This window comes from Podarcis gaigeae (genome assembly GCF_964106915.1).
Source record: "Podarcis gaigeae genome assembly, chromosome: 7".
NCBI classification, from domain to species: domain Eukaryota; kingdom Metazoa; phylum Chordata; class Lepidosauria; order Squamata; family Lacertidae; genus Podarcis; species Podarcis gaigeae.
In genome coordinates, this window is record NC_139683.1 from 84,630,058 (window position 1) to 84,655,858 (window position 25,801).

General features: G+C 44.7%; 1 protein-coding gene across 6 annotated transcripts in view; it reads right to left on the reverse strand.

The window, feature by feature from the left end:
* Positions 1–25,801, reverse strand: part of EPSTI1 (epithelial stromal interaction 1) — a 39,928-nt gene that overhangs the window by 9,687 nt on the left and 4,440 nt on the right. For 3 of the 6 annotated variants that reach the window (XM_083748487.1, XM_083748488.1, XM_083748491.1), the window contains exons 2-8: positions 13,469–13,527; positions 11,905–11,988; positions 9,607–9,680; positions 9,033–9,116; positions 7,605–7,678; positions 732–825; positions 487–570 (exon numbers count right to left, since the gene is read on the reverse strand). In XM_083748487.1, the coding sequence (XP_083604613.1) occupies positions 487–570; positions 732–825; positions 7,605–7,678; positions 9,033–9,116; positions 9,607–9,680; positions 11,905–11,988; positions 13,469–13,527 (553 nt within the window). Of the gene's footprint in view, positions 1–486; positions 571–731; positions 826–7,604; positions 7,679–9,032; positions 9,117–9,606; positions 9,681–11,904; positions 11,989–13,468; positions 13,528–24,799; positions 25,042–25,801 lie in introns of those variants that run through there. The other 3 variants (XM_083748489.1, XM_083748492.1, XM_083748490.1) reach the window with 3 other exon arrangements.

The window sequence follows — 25,801 nt, forward strand, 5'->3', positions numbered from 1 at the left end:
AGTGGTACCTCGGGTTAAGTACTTAATTCATTCTGGAGGTCCATACCTAACCTGAAACTGTTCTTAACCTGAAGCACTACTTTAGCTAATGGGGCCTCCCGCTGCTGCCGTGCTGCAGGAGCACGATTTCTGTTCTCATCCTGAAGCAAAGTTCTTAGCCTGAAGCACTATTTCTGGGTTAGCGGAGGTTGTAACCTGAAGCGTATGTAACCCAAGGTACCACTGTACAGTGTTTGAAGCTTGCTCCACAAGGATCCTTCGACGTTATCCCTGTTACCTCACTGTTTGCAAACCTCTCCAACCTGGTTTACACCTGCAATTCAGGAGACTATTTCCTGTATTTAATGAAGTGGACTCCACAAAATCCATGAAAGCTTATGCCATCATAAATTTGTTCATCTTTAAGATGCCGTGGGGCAAAACAAGGGAACAGCTGTAGAATAAGCAATGGAAAAAGCTTGTTCTATGGTTTCTGCTGTTCTCCACCTTTCTTCGCTGCTCTTCCTTCATCTGCTGGAGTTTCCTGTTTTCTTCTTCTCTTTGCATTTGCTTGTATGACTGGCTCCTGGTCTGTTGCAAAGTAAATAATGTGCAAAAAAGATATACATTAATAACTATCTAGAATTTAGACCTTGACACCATGTTTATGTAATTTGCAGGCCTTACGGTTTTCAAAACAGAAAGGACGATCCACACTTGCTAAACAAAAGAAATTCACGCAAAGCATTTACCCAGGCGGTAGGCTGGAGGTTATGGTGGTTCATTGGACAAGGTGTTCTGTTGAATGGGCTTACATCCAATCTGTGCAACAATTCACTGTTTTTTCTGTAAGATGGATACAAATATGGCTGTCAGAGCTTTCAGGGTGTTAGGATTATGCATTATATCAGACCCTGGATTGTAGCTAGATCTGCAAGAGGACCAAGAAATAGCAAGCAGAACTAAAGAGTCCAGAAAGTTAGATGCCAAAGAAAATAGCCGATTACAAAAGAGAACGGCTTACTTAGCTGTCAGCAAGGTGTTTTATTATTATTTATTAAAGTTGTATATCACCCATCATCCATCAATCTCAGGGCAGTTCACAACATAAAATTACAATATAGTCTGTTCCTTGTTCTTGCTATCCCTGCCATGTAGAAACCACTCTGATTTCTCAACCCAAATCTCTCTTCTCCAGCTAACGTCTCTCATGCTGAGCTGGTCTGCATGTAACACTAAGCCAAACCATGGTTTCACATGACCACACCGGAGCTGTGCTCTTCCCCAGTCCTGCTGCTGCTACTGCAGCAGCTATGAGCTAAACCAGTGTTTCCCAACCTTGTGCCTCCAGCTGTTTTTGGACTACAATTCCCATCATCCCTTGCCACTGGTCTTGCTAGTCAGGGATGATGGGAGTTGTAGTTCAAAAACAACTGGAGGCCCAAGGTTGGGAAACACTGAGCTAAACCATAGTTTGGCTTAGCACGCCATTTGAAGCCAGCCTCATGGTTTGTCTCACTCTAGACCAGCAGTTCTCAACCTGTGGGTCCCCAGATGTTGTTGGACTACAACTCCCATCATCCCTGACTACTGGTCATGCTGGCTAGGAATGATGGGAGGTGTAGTCCAACAACATCTGGGGACCCACAGGTTGAGAAACACTGCTCTAGACAAACCATAAGCTGAACCAAGTTTTGTTCTCGAGCTTACAGCCAGACAACCACACACCTGCATTTGGATTACATGCTGAACCAGAAGAACCCATTGGACACTGAGTAAAGTCCTGTTCTCCATTCTCTCCACTCTGCCATTCAGCAGGCAGTAGTTTCCACTTGTCTCCAAACAAGGCCGTTCATTTTGTCCAATAGCCTGAAAATTCTCACAGGTTCTCCCACCTTCCCATTTCTGTGATCCATCTAAACAGTCTGTTCTATTTTGAATTACCTCTTAAAATGGGTCAAGGACAGTTTGAATGCGAACTATCATGAGCCATACTAAAACATGTGGAGCCATGTATCCGAGGTGTTTTTCCATCTTGGATGTAGCAGAAGCAGAATTATATTCCTCACACTCAACCACAGAAAACATAGGACGTGCAGCTGCAAATGTCTTGCATTTCATCCAAACCTGCTCATCTAAAGTTAGTTAAAGTTGTGGAAGGCTAAATTGGATGGCTTTCCTGTTGCTCAGTCACAAGAGAAATAAAAAATGAATTTTTATATCATCCTTGAATTATATTCCAAGGGCAATTTTGAGAAAGATGGCCATAACTAAAATGAATACAAAAATATGGGGTGGTATTCAATTTAGTCAACCGATTCAAATTTATAGACATAACTGAGTTGAATACCACCCAAAATTAACTAAATGCTGCAAAAGAGGTGCAATGAAAACTCCTGCAGTATTTGGAAGACAGATTCTGGGGGACTATGCATAAAACATTGCCCACAAAGGCTTAAAGGCTTGCAATGGTTACAAGAGAAAATAATAATAATAATAATAATAATAATAATAATAATAATAATAATACATTCTTATTTATACCCCACCCTCCCCAGCCAAGGCCGGGCTCAGAGCGGCTTACAAGCAATAATAAAAACAAGTTGAATGATTACAACTTAAAAACAAAATTAAAATAGAACATTAAAATATTAAAATGTAGCCACATTTGACATTTGCTTGTTAGCTATCAAGTTCCTGAAAATGAATTGGGAAGCAATGCAACACAGAGGGCTTCTTTTTCTGACCATGCTCAGGTAGCTCCAGTTTGGGGGGGGGGGGGGAGAGAACAAATCTCAGCAAGAACATCTACATGAAACAGCTGAGTGAAGTCATTTAGAGATCTAGGCTGAGATGTCTCCAGTTTACCAATGAGATTCTGCTCTCTCATTTTCATCATATCCTAGGGAGGTGACAGAATTGTTGACTCATTGTCAGAACAATGTCCTGCTTTCATTTCTTATAAGGGATGTGCTAAGTTGTGGGTGAACATATCAGACGACACAGCGATTCTTCAAACAGCTCTTGTTTATTCACAGGCCAGAAATGAACTGAACTGAAGGGTTCAGCCAGCCTGCTTATATAGAGCTCCACTAGAACGCAACAGTCAATCACTGAACGTCACTTTCAATCCCTTATTTGCATATGTGGATCTGAGTGAAAACTATCTACAGTATCCGCCTGCTGGCCCAGGGCGAGAACTTCAGTACATAACAGGATGCTTTTTAAAAAAACTTATTATTTTGATTTTCTCTAAACCCCCAAAATAATTCATCTGGCCCTTCACAGAACCTGAAGATGGAGATCAAGTCACTAAACTTGATCAGTGCCCAACACTCATTTCTCTCTCCCCTCAAGAGTGGAATGAATACACAGAGAGATAGAATTTTGATAAACGGTGCAAGTATCTGGTAATCTAACCTTATTTTCCTTGATAGCAAGGAGGCAGAAAAAGATCAATAGAAAATTTCATGGCATCATCTTATTTCAGTTCTCATTAACTTTTCCAATCAGCTTTTTTTATTGCCAATACCTTAATGTTATTTCATGTCTCTTTCTTGGCTGGCAGACTTGGCTTCTCTGCCTGCCTACCTTCTTTTTACACCAACCTATTAGTGTGTTGCTGGAGGCAATTTCAGGCATCAAGATTTCATTTATTATTTTGAAACAGTTGACATAAATCCCATTGCGCATAGGAAATTACAGCCATGAAGTGTATATTGCAGGGGTTTTGACTCATGCAAGCCATCCTGGGTTCCCCATCTGTGTGGGCAATCTGCTTCTACATTTTCAGCCAGCTTGAATGGGCAGATTAATGGGTACAATTAGAAAGGGCCCTCACAGGCATTCAAACTGCCTTCATTAAGATGCTCAAGAGGTTGCCTACAGGAGCCTCGTTTTCTGCTGGTTAGCCATCAATACTTAAGGTAAAGGTAAAGGTAAAGGTACCCCTGCCCGTACGGGCCAGTCTTGCCAGACTCTGGGGTTGTGCGCCCATCTCACTCAAGAGGCCGGGGGCCAGCGCTGTCCGGAGACACTTCCGGGTCACGTGGCCAGCGTGACATCGCTGCTCTGGCAAGCCAGAGCCGCACACGGAAACGCCGTTTACCTTCCCGCTGGTAAGCGGTCCCTATTTATCTACTTGCACCCGGAGGTGCTTTCGAACTGCTAGGTTGGCAGGCGCTGGGACCGAGCAGCGGGAGCGCACCCCGCCGCAGGGATTCGAACCGCCGACCTTTCGATCGGCAAGTCCTAGGCGCTGAGGCTTTAACCCACAGCGCCACCTGCGTCCCCAGCCATCAATACTTGCCCATGCCCAAATAATCGTGGCAAAAACAAAACTGGGCATAGCAGCAAGCAGACCTACTTAGAAAGGTTTAAAGTGCTGACACAATGAGAGGGCTTCAGGGGAGGAAATGGGTTTTCAGCCGTTTAGCAACAGCCACAAAGCAGCGAGATCGGCAATGGCTCCATTCCTCCTCCAAAGGCTATTTCTCCCGAAAAAGAGGTGCCAGAAGTCACTACGAACTCCTCCCTTGTTCTCTTAGAATGGCAACAGCACCCGCCTGAGAGGCGCTGGAGCTGAGCTCCTGCGAGCTCCGGCTGAAAAAAAAGCCCTGCTCCTAAGGCATTCCTATTTTGAATTGTAGGTAATTGATTCTACGACACGGAATAGTTACGTGGATAGACAATTTTAAAAGGTCTCCATTGGCAAGGTTCATATCCTACATTTGAAGACAACAGACCCTTGTGACATTTTGGCAAAGTTCTACTAAAACCAGATGGTCAGCAGAATATTAAACATCCACAGCAGCTGGGGAGTTAATGGGACCCTCTGCCTCCTGCCATACTGCAAGAGATAGCTTGAACACCACATCTAGTACTTCTGAAAAGGACCTCTGCCATACAGGGGAAACAAGCTGATATTTCCATTTGCAGTGGATTCACACTATTGACTGTAGTGGGGAGGCTTTAAATAATGACAATAAATGGTCAGACAAAGTACCGTATTTTTCGCTCTGCAAGATGCACCAGACCATAAGACGCACCTAGTTTTTGGAGGAGGAAAACAAGAAGAAGAAAATTCTGAATCCCAGAAGCCAGAACAGCAAGAGGGATCGCTGTGCAGCAATCCCTCTTGCTGTTCTGGGTTCTGGGATAGCCGCACGAAGCCTGCATTTGCTCCATAAGATGCACACACAGTTCCTCTTACTTTTTAGGAGGGAAAAAGTGTGTCTTATAGAGCGAAAAATACGGTAGCTAAAATGTTTGGAGTTCAACAGGGTTAAGCCTCAGTTGCTATCCAACTAGACACTTCCCCTAGTGCAAGGAGTTTGAGCTGTGCAATGGAACTGCCTGCATCCTCCACCCCACACAAGCCCCTGAATTTTTCTATTGGAAAATGACTGAGAAAGGACTAACTTTAACAAATGCAGAAACTTGTTTCCAATGAGGAAGTTAAGCACTCTATGTATAGTCACTGCTCTTAGGGAACAAGATTTTAAGGTGTTCTATAGAGGACACTTTACACCTATTAAAATTACACAAATGCAACCCCCAACATTTCCAGATTTATTGTGATATTGCCAAGAACCGGAGGCAAATGATTTTTGTGGACAGCGGAGTTACTGAAAAATTAAAGTCCTTTGGCAACATGGTTTCATAATTAAAGATGCAATTTACTGCCAACTCCCTTTGGGAGCCCATTTGGAATATTCAAAAGAGGTCACCTGTGAATCTATCAGGCTTGTATCGCTTAATCATCAAAACCTCTTTGCAAAAAGAGGGAATTTTCAATAACTCCAGCAGACATGAAAATCATTTGCCCCTGGTTCTTAGTCTGATTCCTACAAATATGGAGAACTGTTTATTTGCTGTAGCTAAAATAGAAATTTACAGTGAATGAAAAAACTGCTCCATCTAATGGGATGAGAATCTGTTTTAATATTAGAACAATTCTCAAACGTTCCCTTTGATTTTATTACCCTAATGGGACAGTCATATTATTAAAATTAAGTTTGATTCATGTTTATAATTAGACAGATTTTTATTTTTGTTTATGGAGTTCTTAACAAAGAATGCTCTTCAATCATCAGCTTTTATTTGCTGGTAATAAGTTTGATAATTCTGAGTAATGAATGGCATTTTATATTCAGAGACAGGTCCTGGATGGTTATTCTGTTGTAGCAGTCTCTGATTATATATTCATATTTTATAACTCTTCTCTTCTGAATACTTCCCAATATTTTTTTTTTAAAATGTTTCGGGAGTGCAGTAATTTTTAAAATGTGTAATTTATTCCATAAGCTGGATACAGTTCAAAAATTTAGAACCTGTTTTAGTGTCAGAAGAAATAACCTTGAAAATAATAAGCTAAAACACATCTCGACCTGTTCAGGGACTGTAGACGAACCACCCCAAGGGCCTGTCAATGACCTTATCTTTCTTATCTTACTAGAAAAATGCAGTACTGCACTCTGTCCATCATAAACTTCAAGGACCCTTTTATCCACTTCCAAGATTCTGAAAGAGGACATCGCTACCTTTCTGATGCCTTGTGTTAGTTTGCAACTATTTATTTATAGCAGGGGATACTGAGAAATCAGATCCTGTAAAATTAATCTAAGCCTTGAAAAGCACATAGAACTGAAAGAGGAAGAAGGAAAGAATGTCGCTCTTGCGACTTCCCCCTTCCACTCTATTAAAAAGCTAACCATCTTCCCCACCTCATCATCAAGGGACCAGGGAGCAGATGTGGGGTCAGAGCCTTCACAGGAACTGGGCAAGACCTCAGGTGCCATTGTGTCAACAGGAACCATATGGTGATCCATGCTTTAGAGAAGCTAGCCTACCCTGAAGGAGAACAGTAGGTCACACATCTCACTGCGCCAAGTGAAATGTCATGCAACAAGGAAAAGGGGAAGGGACTGTTCAGCTATAGCATAGGAGCCTGAATCCAAAAGGACACTGCCAGAACTGAAGGATATTTTTATTAAGAAACCAGAAACATTTTTACTTGGCATTGTAGGAGATGATATAAAAAGAAAGGGCTGTAAATTATTTCTATATGCAATGACGGCAGCAAGAATATTACTGGCACAAAATTGGAAACAAGAAGAATTACCGACAAAAGAAGAATGGAGGATGAAACTGATGGACTATGCATAATTAGATAAATTAACAGGAATAATTTGAAATCTGTGGGACCAGAGATTCACAGAAGACTGGCATAAATTTACAGACTATTTGGAGAGTAATTGTGATGACCATATTACGCTTGTAGGTTTGCGAGAAGTTTTGTAAGATGGATTATTTGAAATATTGCAAAAAAAAAAAAGGTAATGAGGGGGACTGTTAGTTAAGATAATTAAAGGCGATAGGAACTTAAGAAATGCAGAATAAGACCATCAGAGGGGCTGATGGAAGTCCAAAAAGATTGTATAAGATGTGAAGTTCTGTTGTATGAATGATAACTAATATGTAAAAAATAATAAAAAATGTATTTTTTAAAAAAGAAAAAGAACTGAAGGATATTGTTTGCTTGTTATCAGGAATTGGTGGCAAGTTGTCTGGGCACAGGAAGCAAAAAGCATCACTTTTCAGGCTGAAGGCAAAGCTCAACTTACAAGCAGTGGTCTTCAGCAAACGTCCGATGTCTTTGCCATTCTTGTTGCCTTTGTTTTTCTTCAAGCTTGTTGGCCTATAATAGGAAGGCATCAAAACAAGGTGTCACCTCAGCAGGTAAAAAAGAATTAACAGAGGTCACCCAGAAGCTAAACACACACATGCCAAGAGAAGGTCCAAAGATATAAAATTAATCTTGATTCTCTGCAGCCGTATTTTTCTGCAATCTGCTTGTCCCTTATTACTGGTAAATATATTTTATTTATTTCATGCATTTTTATCCTGCCCTTCCCTCAATAGGCTCATGGTGGCATACATGGCTTCTTCTCTGTTTTATTCTTAAATCTCAAACTTATGAGTAGCCTAGCAGGCTCCATAGCCAAGTAGGGATCTGGGCAGATGCTAACTATTACACCTGCTCTCATTTGAGGGCCTGTTTAAAACCACACACACAGGACAATGAAAAAAAATGTACAAGTGTAGCAGTGACTTATTCCCCCGCCCCCTGACACAATTCACAAGGGGCAGCCTCATTAAAAGTACCAGGGTTTCATTCTTAGCAGTTTATGGGATGCTGGTCAGCTTTGGACTCAGCGCTGATGATTTAGTATAGATCCTTCCTTCCCTCTGTCTGCTGAGGATATTGGAAGCTTTGGCTTATATTTTCAATTAATAATGGTTTGATATTCTGGTCAAATGCAAAACCATGGTTAATCTGAACTATGGTTACTTTAGGGATCTTCCCCGGGTCATAAACCATGGCTTAAAGTTGACTTTCTCCCAGGGTGGATTTGATTTAAATCACTAGTCAGTAAGACTTGATTTAAATCTTTTTTTTTTCTTTTTTCCAGAAAGACTCATTCTTGCTGGTATAATCTTAACATTTACAACCAGAGGAAGGTTTAATTTTTGGAATAATAAATTTTCGGAGTAGTTTTTACAGTTATATCAAAAATTACTTGACTGTTAGGTCCAGTCGTGGATGACTCTGGGGTTGCGGTGCTCATCTCGCTTTACTGGCCGAGGGAGCCGGCGTTTGTCTGCACACAGCTTCCAGGTCATGTGGCCAGCATGACTAAGCCGCTTCTGGCAAACCAGAGCAGCACACAAAAACGTTGTTTACCTTCCCACCGGAGCGGTGCCTATTTATTTACTTGCACTTTGATGTGCTTTTGAACTGCTAGGTTGGCAGGAGCAGGGACCAAGCAACGGGAGCTCACCCCGTTGAGGGGATTTGAACCACCAACCTTCTGATCGGCAAGCCCTAGGCTCTGTGATTTAGACCACAGCGCCACAGCGTCCTGGCAAGTAATTACAACTATATTTGTATCAAGTAGCATCAGTTTGCTTGAAGGGCACACCCACACGTCCATTTGCAAGGTGTACACGAGGGGGGGGAATGTTAAAATGGCCTGAGTGGGTCTTCTTACTTTCTCTCTCTGGATCATTTTCATTTTTAAAATGTCAGCTTCTTCAGCTTCTCGTTTGCGTCTTTCATATTCTTCTTTCTTCAGCTACAAGGAGAGAGAGACAGAAAGTTCTGTCACTTTACAGACCAGACACCTGCAAGCTAACTTTTACCCTTCTCACATTTCAGGGAGGAAACTGACAAACAGAACCTCGAAACCAAAAAAAGTATTTGCCAGTGAATGTAAACGTGCTATCAAATCCAATGTGCAACTTAATTTTCACAACGTAATTTGACCAAAAAATGGTGAGCACTAGATTCGAGTAAATAGAGTAACAGCTCTGTTTGTTTTTTAATAGACACAGACACACCCTGGGACCTTGTGGTAAATGGTAGTTAAGGAATCTTGTAAAATAAAAAATAAAAGATAATTATTGAGTTCAGAAATTTCTGCTTCAGAATTTTATCCTCTTGTGACCAATTGTTTCCATGCACTTGTTTCCTTTACAAAAAAATAAAAAGTTAAGGTAAAGCAACAAATTCATCTCCTGGTTCCATGCTGTGACCAAGGAACTGACAGTCGCATCCTGCCTGACCTTTTGCTGGTATTTAGATTGGATGTGCTCAAGTTGCTGTTTCTGCCTCACTTCGGCCTCCGATATTCTTCCACCTACAAATACAAAAATGCATCATCTGTTCTGACGTTCACTCTCAACATAATGGCATTATCAGAGGCAGCATTAAACTACATTGTATGCTAGCTGAGGGACTCATTGCTGACACAATGGTTATGGCTACAAAAAAAACCTTGCAGACGCAGGGATGTATCCAGGACATCCCCAGTGAAAGTCAACAGGGAGACAAAACACCACCTGGGACAATATATTTTATTTTCTACATAGCGCTATCCGCTAGTTTGGGAGAAGGAGATGATGTTTAACCCTGTATTGATCTGCAAGGTGATTACTTTTTATTTCTGAGTTTCTTGCCTTTTTCCCTTCCCCAGTTTTTGCATGCCCCACCCCAGGACAGACACTGGGGAAGTTTTGAAGGATGTCCATGGCACTAACCACTACCCACCCACCTCCACCAGTAAAACAAGTAAACATTAAAGACAGAAATTTTCCTTAATGCTGGAAGAGGCCTTTGTTGAATGGCATAGATCAGGCATGTCCTACAGGTAGCCCAAGAAGCTCAGAAACTTTCGCTCCCCTTAAAAAAAGCTCAACATTTTTGCCCTACACCCCCCAAAATGGGGTTGATCACTGCCAGTTTTTAACTCTGTGAGTAGATCGCAGTCTCTTGAGAGCTGGCCACTGTAGGGATGATCGCAGTGTGCGGAGCACACTCCCCACCCGCAGGAAGCCTCAGCCTCAGCCTGCCTGCACGCGTGACCTTGGGGTGCGGGGCACACTGCCCTTCACAGATAAAGCCACAGCTGTCTGAACATCATACCTTCTGTCTAAGCTTTTGCGGTCTCAGTAGTCTGTGGTGTCCTGTCTGTAACCTTTTGTCTCTGAGACCTTTGTCTCTTTCGTCATACATTTTGCAAGGGGAAAATGACACGGTGGAAACAGGTGCCAAAATAACTTTGTACCACCCCACGATCCTGGAAGATGTGCCTGGGCTTGCATATTGTGTCAATAAAAGGAGCCTCCACAGAGCTGGCCGGCAGCTTGCTTGCAGCTCACCTGTGCACAGCTCACCTGCATTATCAACTCCTGCCTCATGTCCTTCACTTCAGGCCATCCCTGGCGTAGATCTTGGGCATGAGAAGTAAAGGTAAAGGACCTGACCATTAGGTCCAGTCGTGGCCGGCTCTGGGGTTGCGGCACTCATCTCACTTTATTGGCCGAGGGAGCCAGCGCACAGCTCCCGGGTCATGTGGCCAGCATGACTAAGCCACTTCTGGTGAACCAGAGCAGTGCACGGAAACGCCGTTTACCTTCCCGCCGGAGCGGTACCTATTTATCATCTTGCACTTTGACATGCTTTCAAACTGCTAGGTTGGCAGGAGCAGGGACCGAGCAATGGGAGCTCACCCTGTCGTGGGGATTCGAACCGCCGACCTTCTCATCGGCAAGCCCTAGGCTCTGTGGTTTAACCCACAGTGCCACCCGCATCCCTAGGCATGAGAAAGGACACTGCTAATGGAAATGAAGGTTCCAGGAGGCATAATGTAGCACTATACAGTATTAAATTCTGCTTCCAGCAGAATGCCTCTGCAGCACTGAAGAGCTCTCATGTGGAAGGAACCCCACTATTGCTTAGTCAATGTTTGAAGCAGATATTCTGGGCTTCTGCCTCTACTCTAAAAGCAATGTGTTCATCATTGCTTTTTTCCATCATTTCCGTCAGTTTATTCAAGCTATTCAATAGTGAAATTTTGATATTCCAGGTACGTTTATGAAGTACATTATATGGTTGACTCAGGGCAAAATGCTAACATGGCCACAATCACTTAACGCAAAGTGATAAACAGTTCCAATCAAGTTTTTCAGGCACAAACTATTTATAAACCCATGCTAGTTATTGCTTGGGACTCCATTATGGAAGAGACAATGAGTTCTGTGGTCTTATATGCTTTTATCCCTGGCTTTGTAGATCAGCTAGACACTGGACCTGCCTGCCTGGGTGTCAGCTACGGACATAGAATGTTTAAATAATTGTGGGAATTCCTACACTATTTGTTCAAGGTTACCAAGTGTGAGATATAAAGCTTCAAAGTTATAGAAGCCTGATGATCTGGCCACTGAAATTTCCATTTCCCCAAAGAGATTAAGTTTTAATTCTCACAACAATCGAACAGTGGGAAACAATCGGAATTCTTCAAAATAAGCTAAGAAAAACACAGCATCTCAAATGTATTTCCCTTTTCCCCCTTGTTCGCTTACCCAGTTTCTGGGGTGTCAAGGTAATTAGCCCGGGCCTGTGCCGTTCCTTCCATTTCTCCAGGTCTTCCAACTCTTTGGTAGCAACTGAAATATGGTAAGTGAAGCAAAGAGTTAAAATACTGCAAGGAACAGGTATCAGGCCAGGCAGAAAATAAATGGCCCCCACATGTCTCACAAGGTTAGTGTCAGTGGTCACTTGGTGGACTCAATTGCTGCTTGAGGCAAAATGGGAATGTGTCACCGCGATGGTGGCAAGGTGCCCACAGGGGCTTTGGCCGCTCAAGGCAGCCACTCCACCTTGCCTCATGGGTGGGCCGGCTCTGGAGAGCAAGGCTCTGCTACCCATCGATACCCATGACTTCTACAGGGAACTATAACTTGCAAGAGTGAACTTTAAGGCCACTTGCAAGGTGTAGGCTTGCTTCCAATGACACGTTTGTAGGATTACACGGCAATAGCTGAAGTCGGTCATGATACCTTAACCACAGGGGCAGAGGTCTTGCAGAAGTGAAAGGAGTGAGATCCAATTCAGTCAATGTTTCAGTGGATATACAAAATGCAGAAATGAGGTTGTAGTCCTCATAATACTTTCAAGACAGAACGAAAAGATATCATCTGATCCACCCACGTGCAAATGAATTGCAAAGGCCGTATGTTTGTTTATACTTTAATAACGTATGAGTTGCCCAATAAAAATATTCTCTAGCTGAAAAAAAGCTATAAAAAGGTAAAGGACCCCTCCGGTGGGAAGGTAAACAGAGTTTCCGTGAGCTGCTCTGGTTTGCTATAAGCGGCTTAGTCATGCTGGCTACATGACCCGGAAGCTGTACGCTGGCTCCCTTGGCCAATAAAGCGAGATGAGCGCCGCAACCCCAGAGTCGGCCATGACTGGACCTAATGGTCAGGGGTCCCTTTACCTTTAAAGGACCCCTGACAGTTAAGTCCAGTCACGGACGACTCTGGGGTTGCAGTGCTCATCTCGCTCTATAGCCCAGGGGAGCCAGCATTTGTCCACAGACAGTTTTTCCGGGTCATGTGGCCAGCATGACTAAGCCGCTTCTGGCACAACGGAACACCGAAACCAGAGCAGCACATGGAAACGCCATTTACCTTCCCACTGGAGCGGTACCTATTTATCTACTTGCACTTTAACGTGCTTTTAAACTGCTATGTTGACAGGAGTTGGGACCGAGCAACGGGAGCTCACGCCGTCAGCGGGATTCGAACTGCGACCTTCTGATCGGCAAGCCCAAGAGGCTCAGTGGTTTAGACCACAGCGCCATCCGTGTCCCGATAAAAGCTATTGAGCACACCAATTAGGAGGTGCACTTTGTTAAAACTGAAGCATAAAACTGTTACCATTTACTAATCTAGCCCAGATGGTTTGAGGCGCTTTCATACATCATCTGCAACTTTCTAGATTAGCGACACCCTTCCTCTTCTTGGGCCTTGTCAGCAAGAAGGAAGACTTGTGAGCAAGCATCTATTCCTGCCCACAAAGGCAACATACAACCCAGGAACTGATATGCTATGAAGAGGTTCGTCAACAGGATCACGTACTTACTTTTCTGTAACTGATTCCTCCTTAATGGATTTGGAGGAATCACAGCAAAGGCACCCAGACTAGAGAGGTTGCAGGTTGGAAAAAGAGACACGGGAGGGAGAGAGAGAAAATACATTACTATCTAGCATTCACTAGATGTGTCTTTAGATCGTTGTAGATTTTTAGTTGTATTTATTTCATTTGAGACAAGGACATTCATATGCCACCCTCCAAAACTATTTCTTGCACAGATCCAGTCTTTCCCCTCAATGGAAAATGATGGTGATGGTTGCTATGAAATATGGCAACCATATTTCTTAAGAGTAAAAAAACACCAATGTTTTACTCATAGTAGAATTACTGAACTTAATGGGCATAACTTAGTCATACTCATTAATTTCAATGGGTCTCTTCTGAGTAAAAACATGGGTACACATAGAGTACACATTGCAATCCAGTGCACTCCCACTATTTTTGAAGTCATATTTACACGTTACCTACAATCCATACCGATTTTGTAGTTTCTAGATCAGGCATAGGCAAACTCTGGCCCTCCACATGTTTCGGAACTACAATTCCCACCATCCTTAGCTAACAGGACCAGTGGTCAGGTATGATGGGAACTGTAGTCTCAAAACATCTGGAGGGCTGGAGTTTGCCTATGCCTGTTCTAGATAACCACTCGGTATTTGATGTGTTTTTCTTCAAACCTGCTTCAATGCAACTAGAAAAGCTGGGCCACATTCTCATGTTGAATCTGGTGTGTACATTTGAGAGAATCATTGTGCACATTCAGATGAATGAACATTCACAGGCGATACCTTCATGAACAGGGGTTCTGTGTGACCGCGCATTGCAGGGGCAGGAAAACCAAGCAGGTAACGCTTCTTGGTGAAGACATCCCCGACCCCTCTCTGGTGTGTACAGCAAAGGGCAAATGTGAATTGAAATGGCAGAGGGAGGAAGTGGGTAAATTACTTCAACTTTTAAGCCATTAATGTTTCATTTTGCCAGCTATGAAAAGACACAGCTGCTTCTCTCCCGAAACGTATGAAGCGAAATAAATCTGAAAGAAAACTCCAGAAAGAGAAGCCTTAAAGAAAAGAAAAAAGTCTCACTTGGGATCAATTTAATTGTATACTGCCTTGATAGCATTATCCTGAAGCACGGGCTATAAATAATTATGGTAAGCAATATATAAATAGTTTGTTCATATTTCTTTTAATTAGTATTTATCAGAAGAAATATGAACTTAAGCATTTTCAGAATGGCTGCCCTAGTGCTTCTATTTGCTTTCTTACCTATTCTAACCTCTCTGTTACAGAGGTGCCTCGCAAGACGAAAAGAATCCGTTCCGCGAGTCTCTTTGTCTTGCGGTTTTTTCGTCTTGCGAAGCAAGCCCATTGACGGCTTAGCGGATTAGCGCTATTAGCGGCTTAGCGGATCAGCTGATAAGCGGCTTAGCGGATCAGCTGATAAGCGGCTTAGCGGATCAGCTGATAAGCGACTTAGCGGATCAGCTGTTAAGCGGCTTAGCGGATCAGCTGTTAAGCGGCTTAGGGGCTTAGCGGATCAGCTGATAAGCGGCTTAGCGGCTTGGGGAAATGGGGGGGGGGGAGGAAAAAAACCCCGCAGGAACTCGCAAGACATTTTCGTCTTGCGAAGCAAGCCCATAGGAAATTTGTTTTGCGAAGCACCTCCAAAACGGAAAACCCTTTCGTCTAGCGGGTTTTCCGTCTTGCGAGGCATTCGTCTTGCGGGGCACCACTGTACTTCGCACAGAATACAAAATTTTTCCTTCACTGCCACCACCCTACCTGAAGTTATGCTGCCTTCTCCCTGCTACTGAGGAAGGAGAGTGGTGAATGTGTCCTTACAGACGCTTCTGAAGTTGGAAGGATGTGTTTTTATTTCCCAGGACAAAACTTCCTAGATCATAATCGTAATGTCTGCTGCCAAGTGCAGTAGCAGAACTCTGTCACAGCTTGGCCAGATTCTCATTTCATTTCCATGGCATCAAAGTTAAAGGCTTCTGTAGCTTTTGGTAATAGCAAAAGATAGAGTCTAGCATTTTTTTTTTAGATATGAGAAAGTTGTGGCATACACAGGAAATGTCAGCACACGGGGAAAAGGCAACAAATCTTATTTTATTATGCAGACAGAGGCCTTCGCTCAGTTCTGTGAGACGCTTACAGAACACCGCCTGGGAACAAGAGCCCTTCTACACAATCTGTCAAGGCAAGATCCAAATACATTTAACACTTTGTATGACAGCTCTGCAAGTCAGCAAGAATAGCAATGACACCTGTAAGGAAAGGAGAAGTCAAAGTGATTTATAAGTTGGAGCACAGAAGGAAAGGGTTGCCAAACACCAGCAGAGAATTAAAGAGATACCCAAAGACTAGACTGCACACACCCTGATTTCCTCTTTTAGTATGATATCCCCGTTTATTGTACATCATTAGAGAGTGATGATAACATGTAGTGCATCTAAACTCAGCAATATTCTGAGTTCGGTGGGGGAATTAAAAATGCAATGTGGCAGTTTGACCTAATTTACCGTATTTTTCGCCCTATAGGACGCACTTTTCCCCCTCCAAAAATGAAGAGGAAATGTGTGTGCGTCCTATGGAGCGAATGCAGGCTTTCGCTGAAGCTTGGAGAGCGAGAGGGGTCGGTGCACACCGACCCCTCTTGCTCTCCAGGCTTCGCGGACCTCTCCGCGAGCAGCGGGAGCGCTCCCGCTGCTTGCGGAGAGTTGCCTGCATGTTGAAGTCTCCACGCGCTGAGATCAGCGTGTCCAGGCTTCGCGGACCTCTCCGCAAGCAGCGGAAGCCAGCGCTGGGCTCCCACGGCTTGCAGAGAGCTGCCTGTTTGGGGGCTGGGGTCGGGGGAAGCTGGGGCGGGCCTCCCCCGCCCCAGCCCCGCGCCTGGGGGAAAAAATAATTTCCCCCCTTTATTTCCCCCCCAAAAAACTAGGTGCGCCTTATGGGACGGTGTGTGCTATAGGGCGAAAAATACGGTACCTTTCTTGCAAAACTGCTGCATTTTCGCACAATACATCTCTTGCTAACCCTTTTCTATATGACACATTTTCAGTTAATTAGGCACATGAATGTGTAGCAAATGGATTTTAACATCTGTAGAACCTCATTATGTAATTGTTCTGCTGCCTGCAGAAATGCAAGCGGTTGCTTCTCAGGCTGACTGTTCTTAAAGCTTTCATTAGAGAGTTGCTGTAAGGAACTATCAATATCAGCTTGCATCTGATCTGTGTACATCAGTGTTTCTGTTATGTACTGAAGTTCTCACCCTGGGCCAGCAGGGGAATACTGTAGATAGTTTTCACTCAGGTCCACATATGCAAATAAGGGATTGAAAGTGATGTTCAGTGATTGGATAGTTACAGAAAGTTGTTATAGTTGCGTTGTAGTGGAGCTCTATATAAGCAGGCTGGCTGAACCCTTCAGTTCAGTTCTGTTCTGGCCTGTGAATAAACAAGAGCTGTTTGAAGAATCGCTGTGTCGGCTATGTTCACCCACAACTTAACAGTTTCACAACCTTTTTCTGAATGCGACCCCCTTCTGACCTTGTTTCCTTCCTGTGGCCCCCATGGACGTAGTCAAGGGGAGGCAGGGGGGCAGCTGCCCCCCAATAAGAAAAAATTCAATACATATCTGAGGTTCTGCCTTTGACCCCAAGAAAAATCCTGGCTACCCCCATCCTACTGGTAGAAAGGTAGCTATTTAAATGCTTTGCTTGTAAATAGGAGATGTTTTATTTATACTTTTATAATATATACAAAATACAATTACATAAAATGATAGGAACATAATGAAATAATGTTGAAGCAGAAAAACAGAGAATCATGGAACTGGAAGGGAGCCCAAAGGTAATCTTTCTAGTGCAGCCCCCTGCAATGTAGGAAACTCAGCTAAAGCATCCATGACAGAAGGCCATCCAGCCTCTGCTTAAAAACCTCCCAGGAAGAAGAGTCCAGAACTTCCTGAGGGAGATCCATCTTCCAGGTATTATAAAAAGAAAACAACACTTATTTGACCCTAGTTATTTGACACATATAGTTAAAGCCATGGTTTTCCCAGTGGTGATGTATGGAAGTGAGAGCTGGACCATAAAGAAGGCTGATCGCTGAAGAATTGATGCTTTTGAATTCTGGTGCTGGAGAAAACTCTTGAGAGTCCCATGGACTGCAAGAAGATCAAACCTATCCATTCTGAAGGAAATCAGCCCTGAGTGCTCACTGGAAGGACAGATCCTGAAGCTGAGACTCTAATACTTTGGCCACCTCATGAGAAGAGAAGACTCCCTGGAAAAGACCCTGATGTTGGGAAAGATGGAGGGCACAAGGAGAAGGGGACGGCAGAGGACGAGATGGTTGGACATTGTTCTCGAAGATACCAGCATGAGTTTGACCAAACTGCAGGAGGCAGTGGAAGACAGGAGTGCCTGGCATGCTCTGGTCCAGGGGGTCACGAAGAGTTGGACACGGCTAAACGGCTAAACAACAACATTTCACACAGAGGGGGGAAACCTACAGATACAGTCCAAAAGGTGCACAGGGAGTTCTGTATATATGGGAGAATTTTAAAAAGCAAGTGGTCCTCACTGACCTGCTGGAAAAAGATCTTGTTATCTGGCTGCCTAGATCAGGCTTCCTCAACCTCGGCCCTCCAGATGTTTTTGGCCTACAACTCCCATGATCCCTAACTAGCAGGACCAGTGGTCAGGGTTGATGGGAATTGTAGTCTCAAAACATCTGGAGAGCCGAGGTTGAGGAAGCCTGGCCTAGATAAAACCCGATAGACCCACACAATCTCACCTGGGAGTAAGGCCCACTGAATTCGGTGCGGCTTTCTTCTGGTCTGTATAGTTAAAGCCATGGTTTTCCCAGTAGTGATGTATGGAAGTGAGAGCTGGACCATAAAGAAGGCTGATCGCCGAAGAATTGATGCTTTTGAATTATGGTGCTGGAGGAGACTCTTGAGAGTCCCATGGACTGAAAGAAGATCAAACCTATCCATTCTTAAGGAAATCAGCCCTGAGTGCTCACTGGAAGGACAGATCCTGAAGCTGAGGCACCAATACTTTGGCCACCTCATGAGAAGAGAAGACTCCCTGGAAAAGACCCTGATGCTGGGAAAGATGGAGGGCACAAGGAGAAGGGGACGACAGAGGACGAGATGGTTGGACAGTGTTCTCGAAGCTACCAGCATGAGTTTGACCAAACTGCGGGAGGCAGTGGAAGACAGGAGTGCTTGGTGTGCTCTGGTCCATGGGGTCACGAAGAGTCAGACATGACTAAACGACTAAACAACTAAACAACAACAACATTCTTCTGAGTAGACACTTTGTTATTTACTAGATGCATGTCAGCAGACCAGACGACCCCACCCCTTGCAGAGCTGGCCAACACTGCCAACGGGCCCCGCGCCCCTTGGCAACATCCGAAGGCCCTCATGCGCTAAGCGCTGGGGTGGATTGCACCCTGCGCATTGCAGAGTCAGGCCCAGGCTGCCACCGGGCCCAGCACTGGCAACAGCAAAAAAGCAGCTTCAGCTCTCCCAGCCCTACCCATTGCCACCTCACTACCGCACTTACCTGACCTTGGAGTTCTAGACTGTGGGCTCTACTGGTCAAAGCAGGAGACCAGTAAACCAAATACTGACAAGGCGGAGATGGTTCTCCAACCTGAGATTTAGGTGCCCTGCCTGGTCTCGATAGGACTGCAGTCTCTCTCAGGGAGCATCTACATAACCTGTGAGGACTCCTGGATCCAACATTGTCCCTAGAGATGACAATGTCTTTTGTGGCCTTCTTTTGGCTTCAGATGGTTCCCCAGTTAGGACCATTTCTGGACAGAGAGTGTTTAGCCACAGTACAGTGGTACCTCGGGTTAAGAACTTAATTCATTCCGGAGGTCCGTTCTTAACCTGAAACTGTTCTTAACCTGAAGCACCACTTTAGCTAATGGGGCCTCCTGCTGCACAATTTCTGTTCTCATCCTGAAGCAAAGTTCTTAACCCGTGGTACTATTTCTGGGTTAGCGGAGTCTGTAACCTGAAGCGTCTGTAACCTGAGGTACCACTGTATCTTGTGCTCTGGTCATTTCCCAGCTGCCTTACTTTAACGCACTGCCCATGGTGCTGCCATTGCTACGTTTTTAATCAATTCAGTCAGATGCAACAACAGGACACCAATTCTAGAAGAATTACTCCAAAGTCTGCCTGTTCACTTCAAGGACCAATTGAAGGTGCATGTTAAAGCCTCAGACAACACTCATCAAGGACCACCTCTCCCTATTCTAGCCTGCCTGCGTCTTTCGTCTGGGGATGAGGAGTGGCATCTTCTTCAGCTTCCGCCATCTTGGAAATCCATTACATGGCAACACATGAGAGACCCTAATGGGTAATGGCACTCTGGGTATAGACTGCTTTCTCCTCAAAGCGGTCTGACTGGCACCAACTCTGTCCCTTTGGGATAGTTCCTCATCCAGGCATTTTCAGAGTTTTAGTTTTGATTGCTTAACCCAGCTGTGCTGTTGATAGTTTTAGCGGTCTTAATTTGTTATGCTTGTGAAATTCCATTTCTGAGGTTTGGTTATTTTGTTTGTGGCACTGTGCCCCGATACCGATACGGACAAAGAGTGAATTGCACATTTTGTAATAATGTAAGAAGTAGCTTAGGGACGCAGGTGGGGCTGTGGGTTAAACCACAGAGCCTAGGGCTTGCTGATCAGAAGGTCAGCGGTTCGAATCCCCGCGGCGGGGTGAGCTCCCGTTGCTCGGTCCCTGCTCCTGCCAACCTAGCAGTTCAAAAGCACCTCAAAGTGCAAGTAGATAAATAGGTACCACTCCAGTGGGAAGGTAAACAGAGTTTCCGTGCGCTGCTCTGGTTCGCCAGAAGAGGCTTAGTCATGCTAGCCACATGACCCGGAAGCTGTATGTCGGCTCCCTCGGCCAGTAAAGCGAGATGAGCGCTGCAACCCGAGTCGGCCATGACTGGACCTAATGGTCAGGGGTCCCTTTACCTTTACTAAGAAGTAGCTTTAAATACAGTGGTACCTCAGGTTACATAAGCTTCAGGTTACAGACTCCGCTAATCCAGAAATAGTGCTTCAGGTTAAGAACTTTGCTTCAGGATGAGAACAGAAATTGTGCTTAGGGGGCGTGGCAGCAGCAGGAGGCCCCATTAGCTAAAGTGGTGCTTCAGGTTAAGAACAGCTTCAGGTTAAGTGCGGACCTCCAGAACGAATTAAGTACTTAACCTGAGGTACCACTGTACATTTTTGTTTTTTAATACAAACCTGTTTTGAATTGGTAGGGCATTTCTGCAGGAAGATATGCTCATCATTGACTACAAACAATACATCCTAGGTTCCCATGCTGCTCACGCTGCAGTGGAAACAATCAAACTCTTAGGGAAACAGCTTCTTTTTAGGACCCAGTTGGATGGGTCCAGAAGACTCCCAATAACTCAGCAGGACAAAAAGCAGCTCAGGGAAAGAGATTAAGCAAAACTACATGGAGAAAAATGATTCTCACATAAACTCTCAGTACTGCAGCCCTTATTTATCCAGTTTGGAGCCCCATGCAGCCTTTTAAAGTACGCATTGGCAGCTATGATAACGGCACTCTCATTTTGTCTACATTAGACTTCAGAACAATGCTGTTGGAGTGCTTGAGGGAGGTGCTGATCAGATCATGAACTGATTAGTGAAAAAGGCCCCAATAGTTTATTCAAAACGCAATTCCAATTAACCAAAAGCTGAGCTAACAAGCAGAGTGCATTTTGTTGTTCCAATTTTGTGGATTGTCTTGATTTTGGAATGTATTTGCAAACAGCAACACACAAGGACTGCAGTTGCACCTAAGAGACAATTAATGTCGTGTTCAAGCTTCTAAAAAGTTGAGTACTGGAAACGCCACAACAAGCTGAGCTACTGGATTTACTAAACACTTCCTATTCTTACTTCCTGCTACGTAGCCATGGGAGTTTTCCAGAGCATGACTCAATTAAGTTTCTAGGTAGGGCGTGGAGCTTCCCAAACTCCCCTTTGCAAGATGAGAAATGTCTACACGCTACACCAAAGGAGGTTTCACATGCTTTGCGCATGAGAGCTGGCCGCCTTCAATGGAGACAGAAGTTTTGACCAGACCTGCTGTTTAGTTTTCTCTTCATATCGTACGAACAGGATGGCTGCTTCCCACAAATGACTCCTAAAGACTCAGGAAGATGACAGTTAGGGCTCAACCACACTTAATATATAATAGTAATAATTTATTATTTATACCCCACCCAACTGGCTGAGTTTCCCCAGCCACTCTGGGCGGCTCCCAATCAAGTGTTAAAAACAGTACAGCATTAAATATTAAAAACTTCCCTGAACAGGGCTGCCTTCAGATGTCTTTTAAAGATAGGATAGCTGCTTATTTCCTTCACATCTGAAGGAAGGGTGTTCCACAGGATGGGTGCCACTACCAAGAAGGCCCTCTGTCTGGTTCCCTGTAACCTCACTTCTCACAATGAGGGAACTGCCAGAAGGCCCTTGGCGCTAGATTTCAGTGTCTGGGCTGAACGATGGGGGTGGAGAGGCTCCTTCAGGTATACAGGACCGAGGCAATTTATTTTATTTTTTTAATAATATTTATTAAAGATTTTCAAATATAACAGAAAAAGAAAAACATCCAAATTTAAAATCTTATTTTCATTGGCATCTTTCCAGGACTCCCCCTCCCCTCCCCCTCTTGTATTCCAATTCTTTCAAATAAATTCAACAAATTCTTACCCCAAGTTTTAAACTTATTATCATTGACCCAATTTAAAAATATTTTCCCATCCCCTAAAATCGACCTGTTCCCTTCCACAAGTTCCCCTCTTTAATATGCAATACAGATTAGAATAAAGAAAATAGAAAAAAGAATAAGATATAATTTAACACCCTTTGGATTCCAAATTTCCCTCCCCCCTTTCCCGGTTGCGTTCCCAATGTCCATCAATGTCTACTGTCGTCCTGGAGCTCCCACATCTAAGCCATAGTCCTTCACCAGTCCGCTTTGCCGTCTTTTTAATAGTCTTTGCCGTCTTTTGGTCATCTTTAGTTTCGAATGTCCAATCTTGGAAGGAGTCTGTCTCAAAAAGGTCCATTTTTTCCATCCAGATCTTTGTGTTTAAGAGTAAAAACTCCGAGGCAATTTAGGGCTTTAAAGGTCAGCACCAACACTTTGAATTGTGCTTGGAAACACACTGGGAGCCAATGCAAATCTCTCAGGACCGGTGTTATGTGGTCCTGGCGGCCACTCCCAGTCACCAGTCTAGCTGCTGCATTCTGGATTAATTGCAGTTTCCGGGTCACCTTCAAAGGTAGCCCCACGTAGAGCGCGTTGCAGTAGTCCAAGCGTGAGATAACTAGAGCATGCACCACTCTGGCGAGACAGTCCGCGGGCAGGTAGGGTCTTAGCCTACGTACCGAATTAGCCTGCACCTCCATGGACAGCTGTGAGTCCAGAATGACTCCAGGCTGTGCACCTGGCCCTTCAGGGGCACAGTTACTCCATTCAGGACCAGGGAATCCCACCCACCCATCCGCCCCGCCCCCCCAAAACAGTACTTCTGCCTTGTCAGAATTCACCCTCAATCCGTTAGCCGCCATCCATCCTCCAACCGCCTCCTGGAACTCACACAGGACCTTCACCTCCTTCACTAGTTCTGATTTGAAAGAGAGGTGGAGCTGGGTGTCATCTGCATATTGATGGACACCCAGCCCAAGCAGGACTTCTGCTTGTCCTGCTGCTTTCTCACAGGGAAGCCCCCTCATTACCACTGAACTGGAGAAAATGTCAGCAGAGTTTCAATGGATCACCATAATAATAATAATAATAATAATAATAATAATAATAATAATAATTTATTTGTACCCTGCCCATCTGGCTGGGTTTCCCCAGCCACTCTGGGCAGCTTCCAACAAAGATGAAAGATACACTAAAATGTCACATATTAAAAACTTCCCTGAACAAGGCTGCCTTCAGATGTCTTCTGAATGTCAGGTAGATGTTTATCGCTTTGACATCTGATGGGAGGGCATTCCACAGGGCGGGCGCCACTACCGAGAAGGCCCTCTGCCTGGTTACTTGTAACTTGGCCTCTCGCAGTGAGGGAACCGCCAGAAGGCCCTCGGAGCTGGACCTCAGTGTCCGGGCAGAACGATGGGGGAGGAGACGCTCCTTCAGATATACCGAGGCCGTTTAGGCCTTTAAAGGTCAGCACCAACACTTTGAATTGTGCTCGGAAACGTACTGGGAGCCAATGTAGGTCTTTCAAGACCGGTGTTATATGGCCTCGGCGGCCGCCCCCAATCACCAGTCTAGCTGCCGCATTCTGGATTAGTTGTAGTCATCTGCTCCACTTCAGCGGAAAATGGCAGGTTTTTCCAGGGAGAGCTGGAAAAGCGTGTGGGACAAATGGTAAACCTCTGGGAACCATGCTTTCTAGGGTGAGGGAGAAGTGGAAGTGTGCCCAGACTGTATTATAATAGAGCTGGTAGTACAGTAACAAGACCTTCTTAGTATCATTCACATTAGAGGGCAGCATACTTTGAAAACCGCAGTAGTTTACTGGACTTTGTAAGGGCTCTTTTATCCAGGTTACTTTACAAATTCAACCCAAAAGCTCCTATGACCACAAAGAGGTTCTTGAAATATATTACTACTAGGTTTCTTAATGACAGGCCTGTGCCGGCAACGCTAGAGTTTGATACACTACAACGAAGTAGCGCTATACTAAATAAATAAACGAATAAATGCCACCCACTGGGAACAAGTCGAGAGTGGATAGGAAACAAGGGGAGCTGCCAATACCGAAGGACATTACTGGGGTCCCCATTGAAATGAAGGGAAGGGAATAATGAGCTTCAGAGAAAGCAAGAAATATACAATGCAATACAATCGCAACGAATTGAACTGATCTGTGGAAAACACAACCTGAAAAGAGAAGGTTACAGATAGGTAGCCGTGTTGGTCTGCCATAGTGAATACAAAATAAAAAAATTCCTTCCAGTAGCACCTTAAAGACCAACTAAGTTAGTTCTAGGTATGAGCTTTCGTGTGCATGCACACTTCTTCAGATACACACTTCTTCAGATATTTTGTTCTGAAAAGAGAAGCAACGCATGCACTTTTGCAAACTAAGAAAGTCCTCAGTAAGAAATTATTTTTAATAGGAAATAAAGCAAGAAATAGATCATAACACGGGACGAAATGGGTCACTGGAATGAGACGGCTCTGCTCCCTTTTATTATTTCAGACGGGGGAGTTTGACGGCGCCCGGGCTACTTACTGCTGCGGCCGCTGCTCCTGCCCGCCCTCCGGCCCCGAAGCGCCCCCATCCCGGGGGCTGGCAGAGGCGTCGCCCGGCGAGGCGCCCCTTGGCAAGGGAGACGGAGAGGCCGAATGCGTCCGGCTCATGGCTCCGGCTGCAAGGACTCCGCTGGCGGACACACGCGCGCCCAGAACAGCTGCTCCCTCGCCCAGCCGCAGGAAACGAAATCGAAAGTTTGCCGCAGGCGCTTTACTTTCGCTTTCCCCGCCAAGACACGCCCCGCCCTGGAACACACGCCCCCTCGCCTCACCTGCCGCGGGACACAGGTGATCTCCATGAAGGATGGAGTCACACACACGCCCAGGGGCCCAAATGCGCGGGGCCGCCCCCGCTGAGCATGCTCGGTTGCAGGGCCAGCCTGGATCCCACTTACCTGCGAGTAAGCGCCATGCAAACATGCGCTGGATTATGGAGAAAGCTAGAGAGTTCCAGAAAGACATCTACAATGGTACCTCTGGTTACATACGCTTCAGGTTACATACGCTTCAGGTTACAGACTCTGCTAACCCAGAAATAGTGCTTTAGGTTAAGAAATTTGCTTCAGGATTAAAACAGAAATCGTGCTCCGGCGGCGCGGCAGCAGCAGGAGGCCCCATTAGCTAAAGTGGTGCTTCAGGTTAAGAACAGTTTCAGGTTAAGTACAGACCTGCGGAATGAATTAAGTACTTAACCCGAGGTACCACTGTACTTCTGCTTCATTGACTATGCAAAAGCCTTTGACTGTGTCGACCACAGCAAACTATGGCAAGTTCTTAAAGAAATGGGAGAGCCTGATCACCTCATCTGTCTCCTGAGAAATCTCTATGTGGGACAAGAAGCTACAGTTAGAACTGGATATGGAACTGATTGGTTCAAAATTGGGAAAGAAGCACGACAAGGCTGTATATTGTCTCCCTGCTTATTCAACTTACATGGAGAATTCATCATGTGAAAGGCTGGGCTGGATGAATCCCAAGCCGG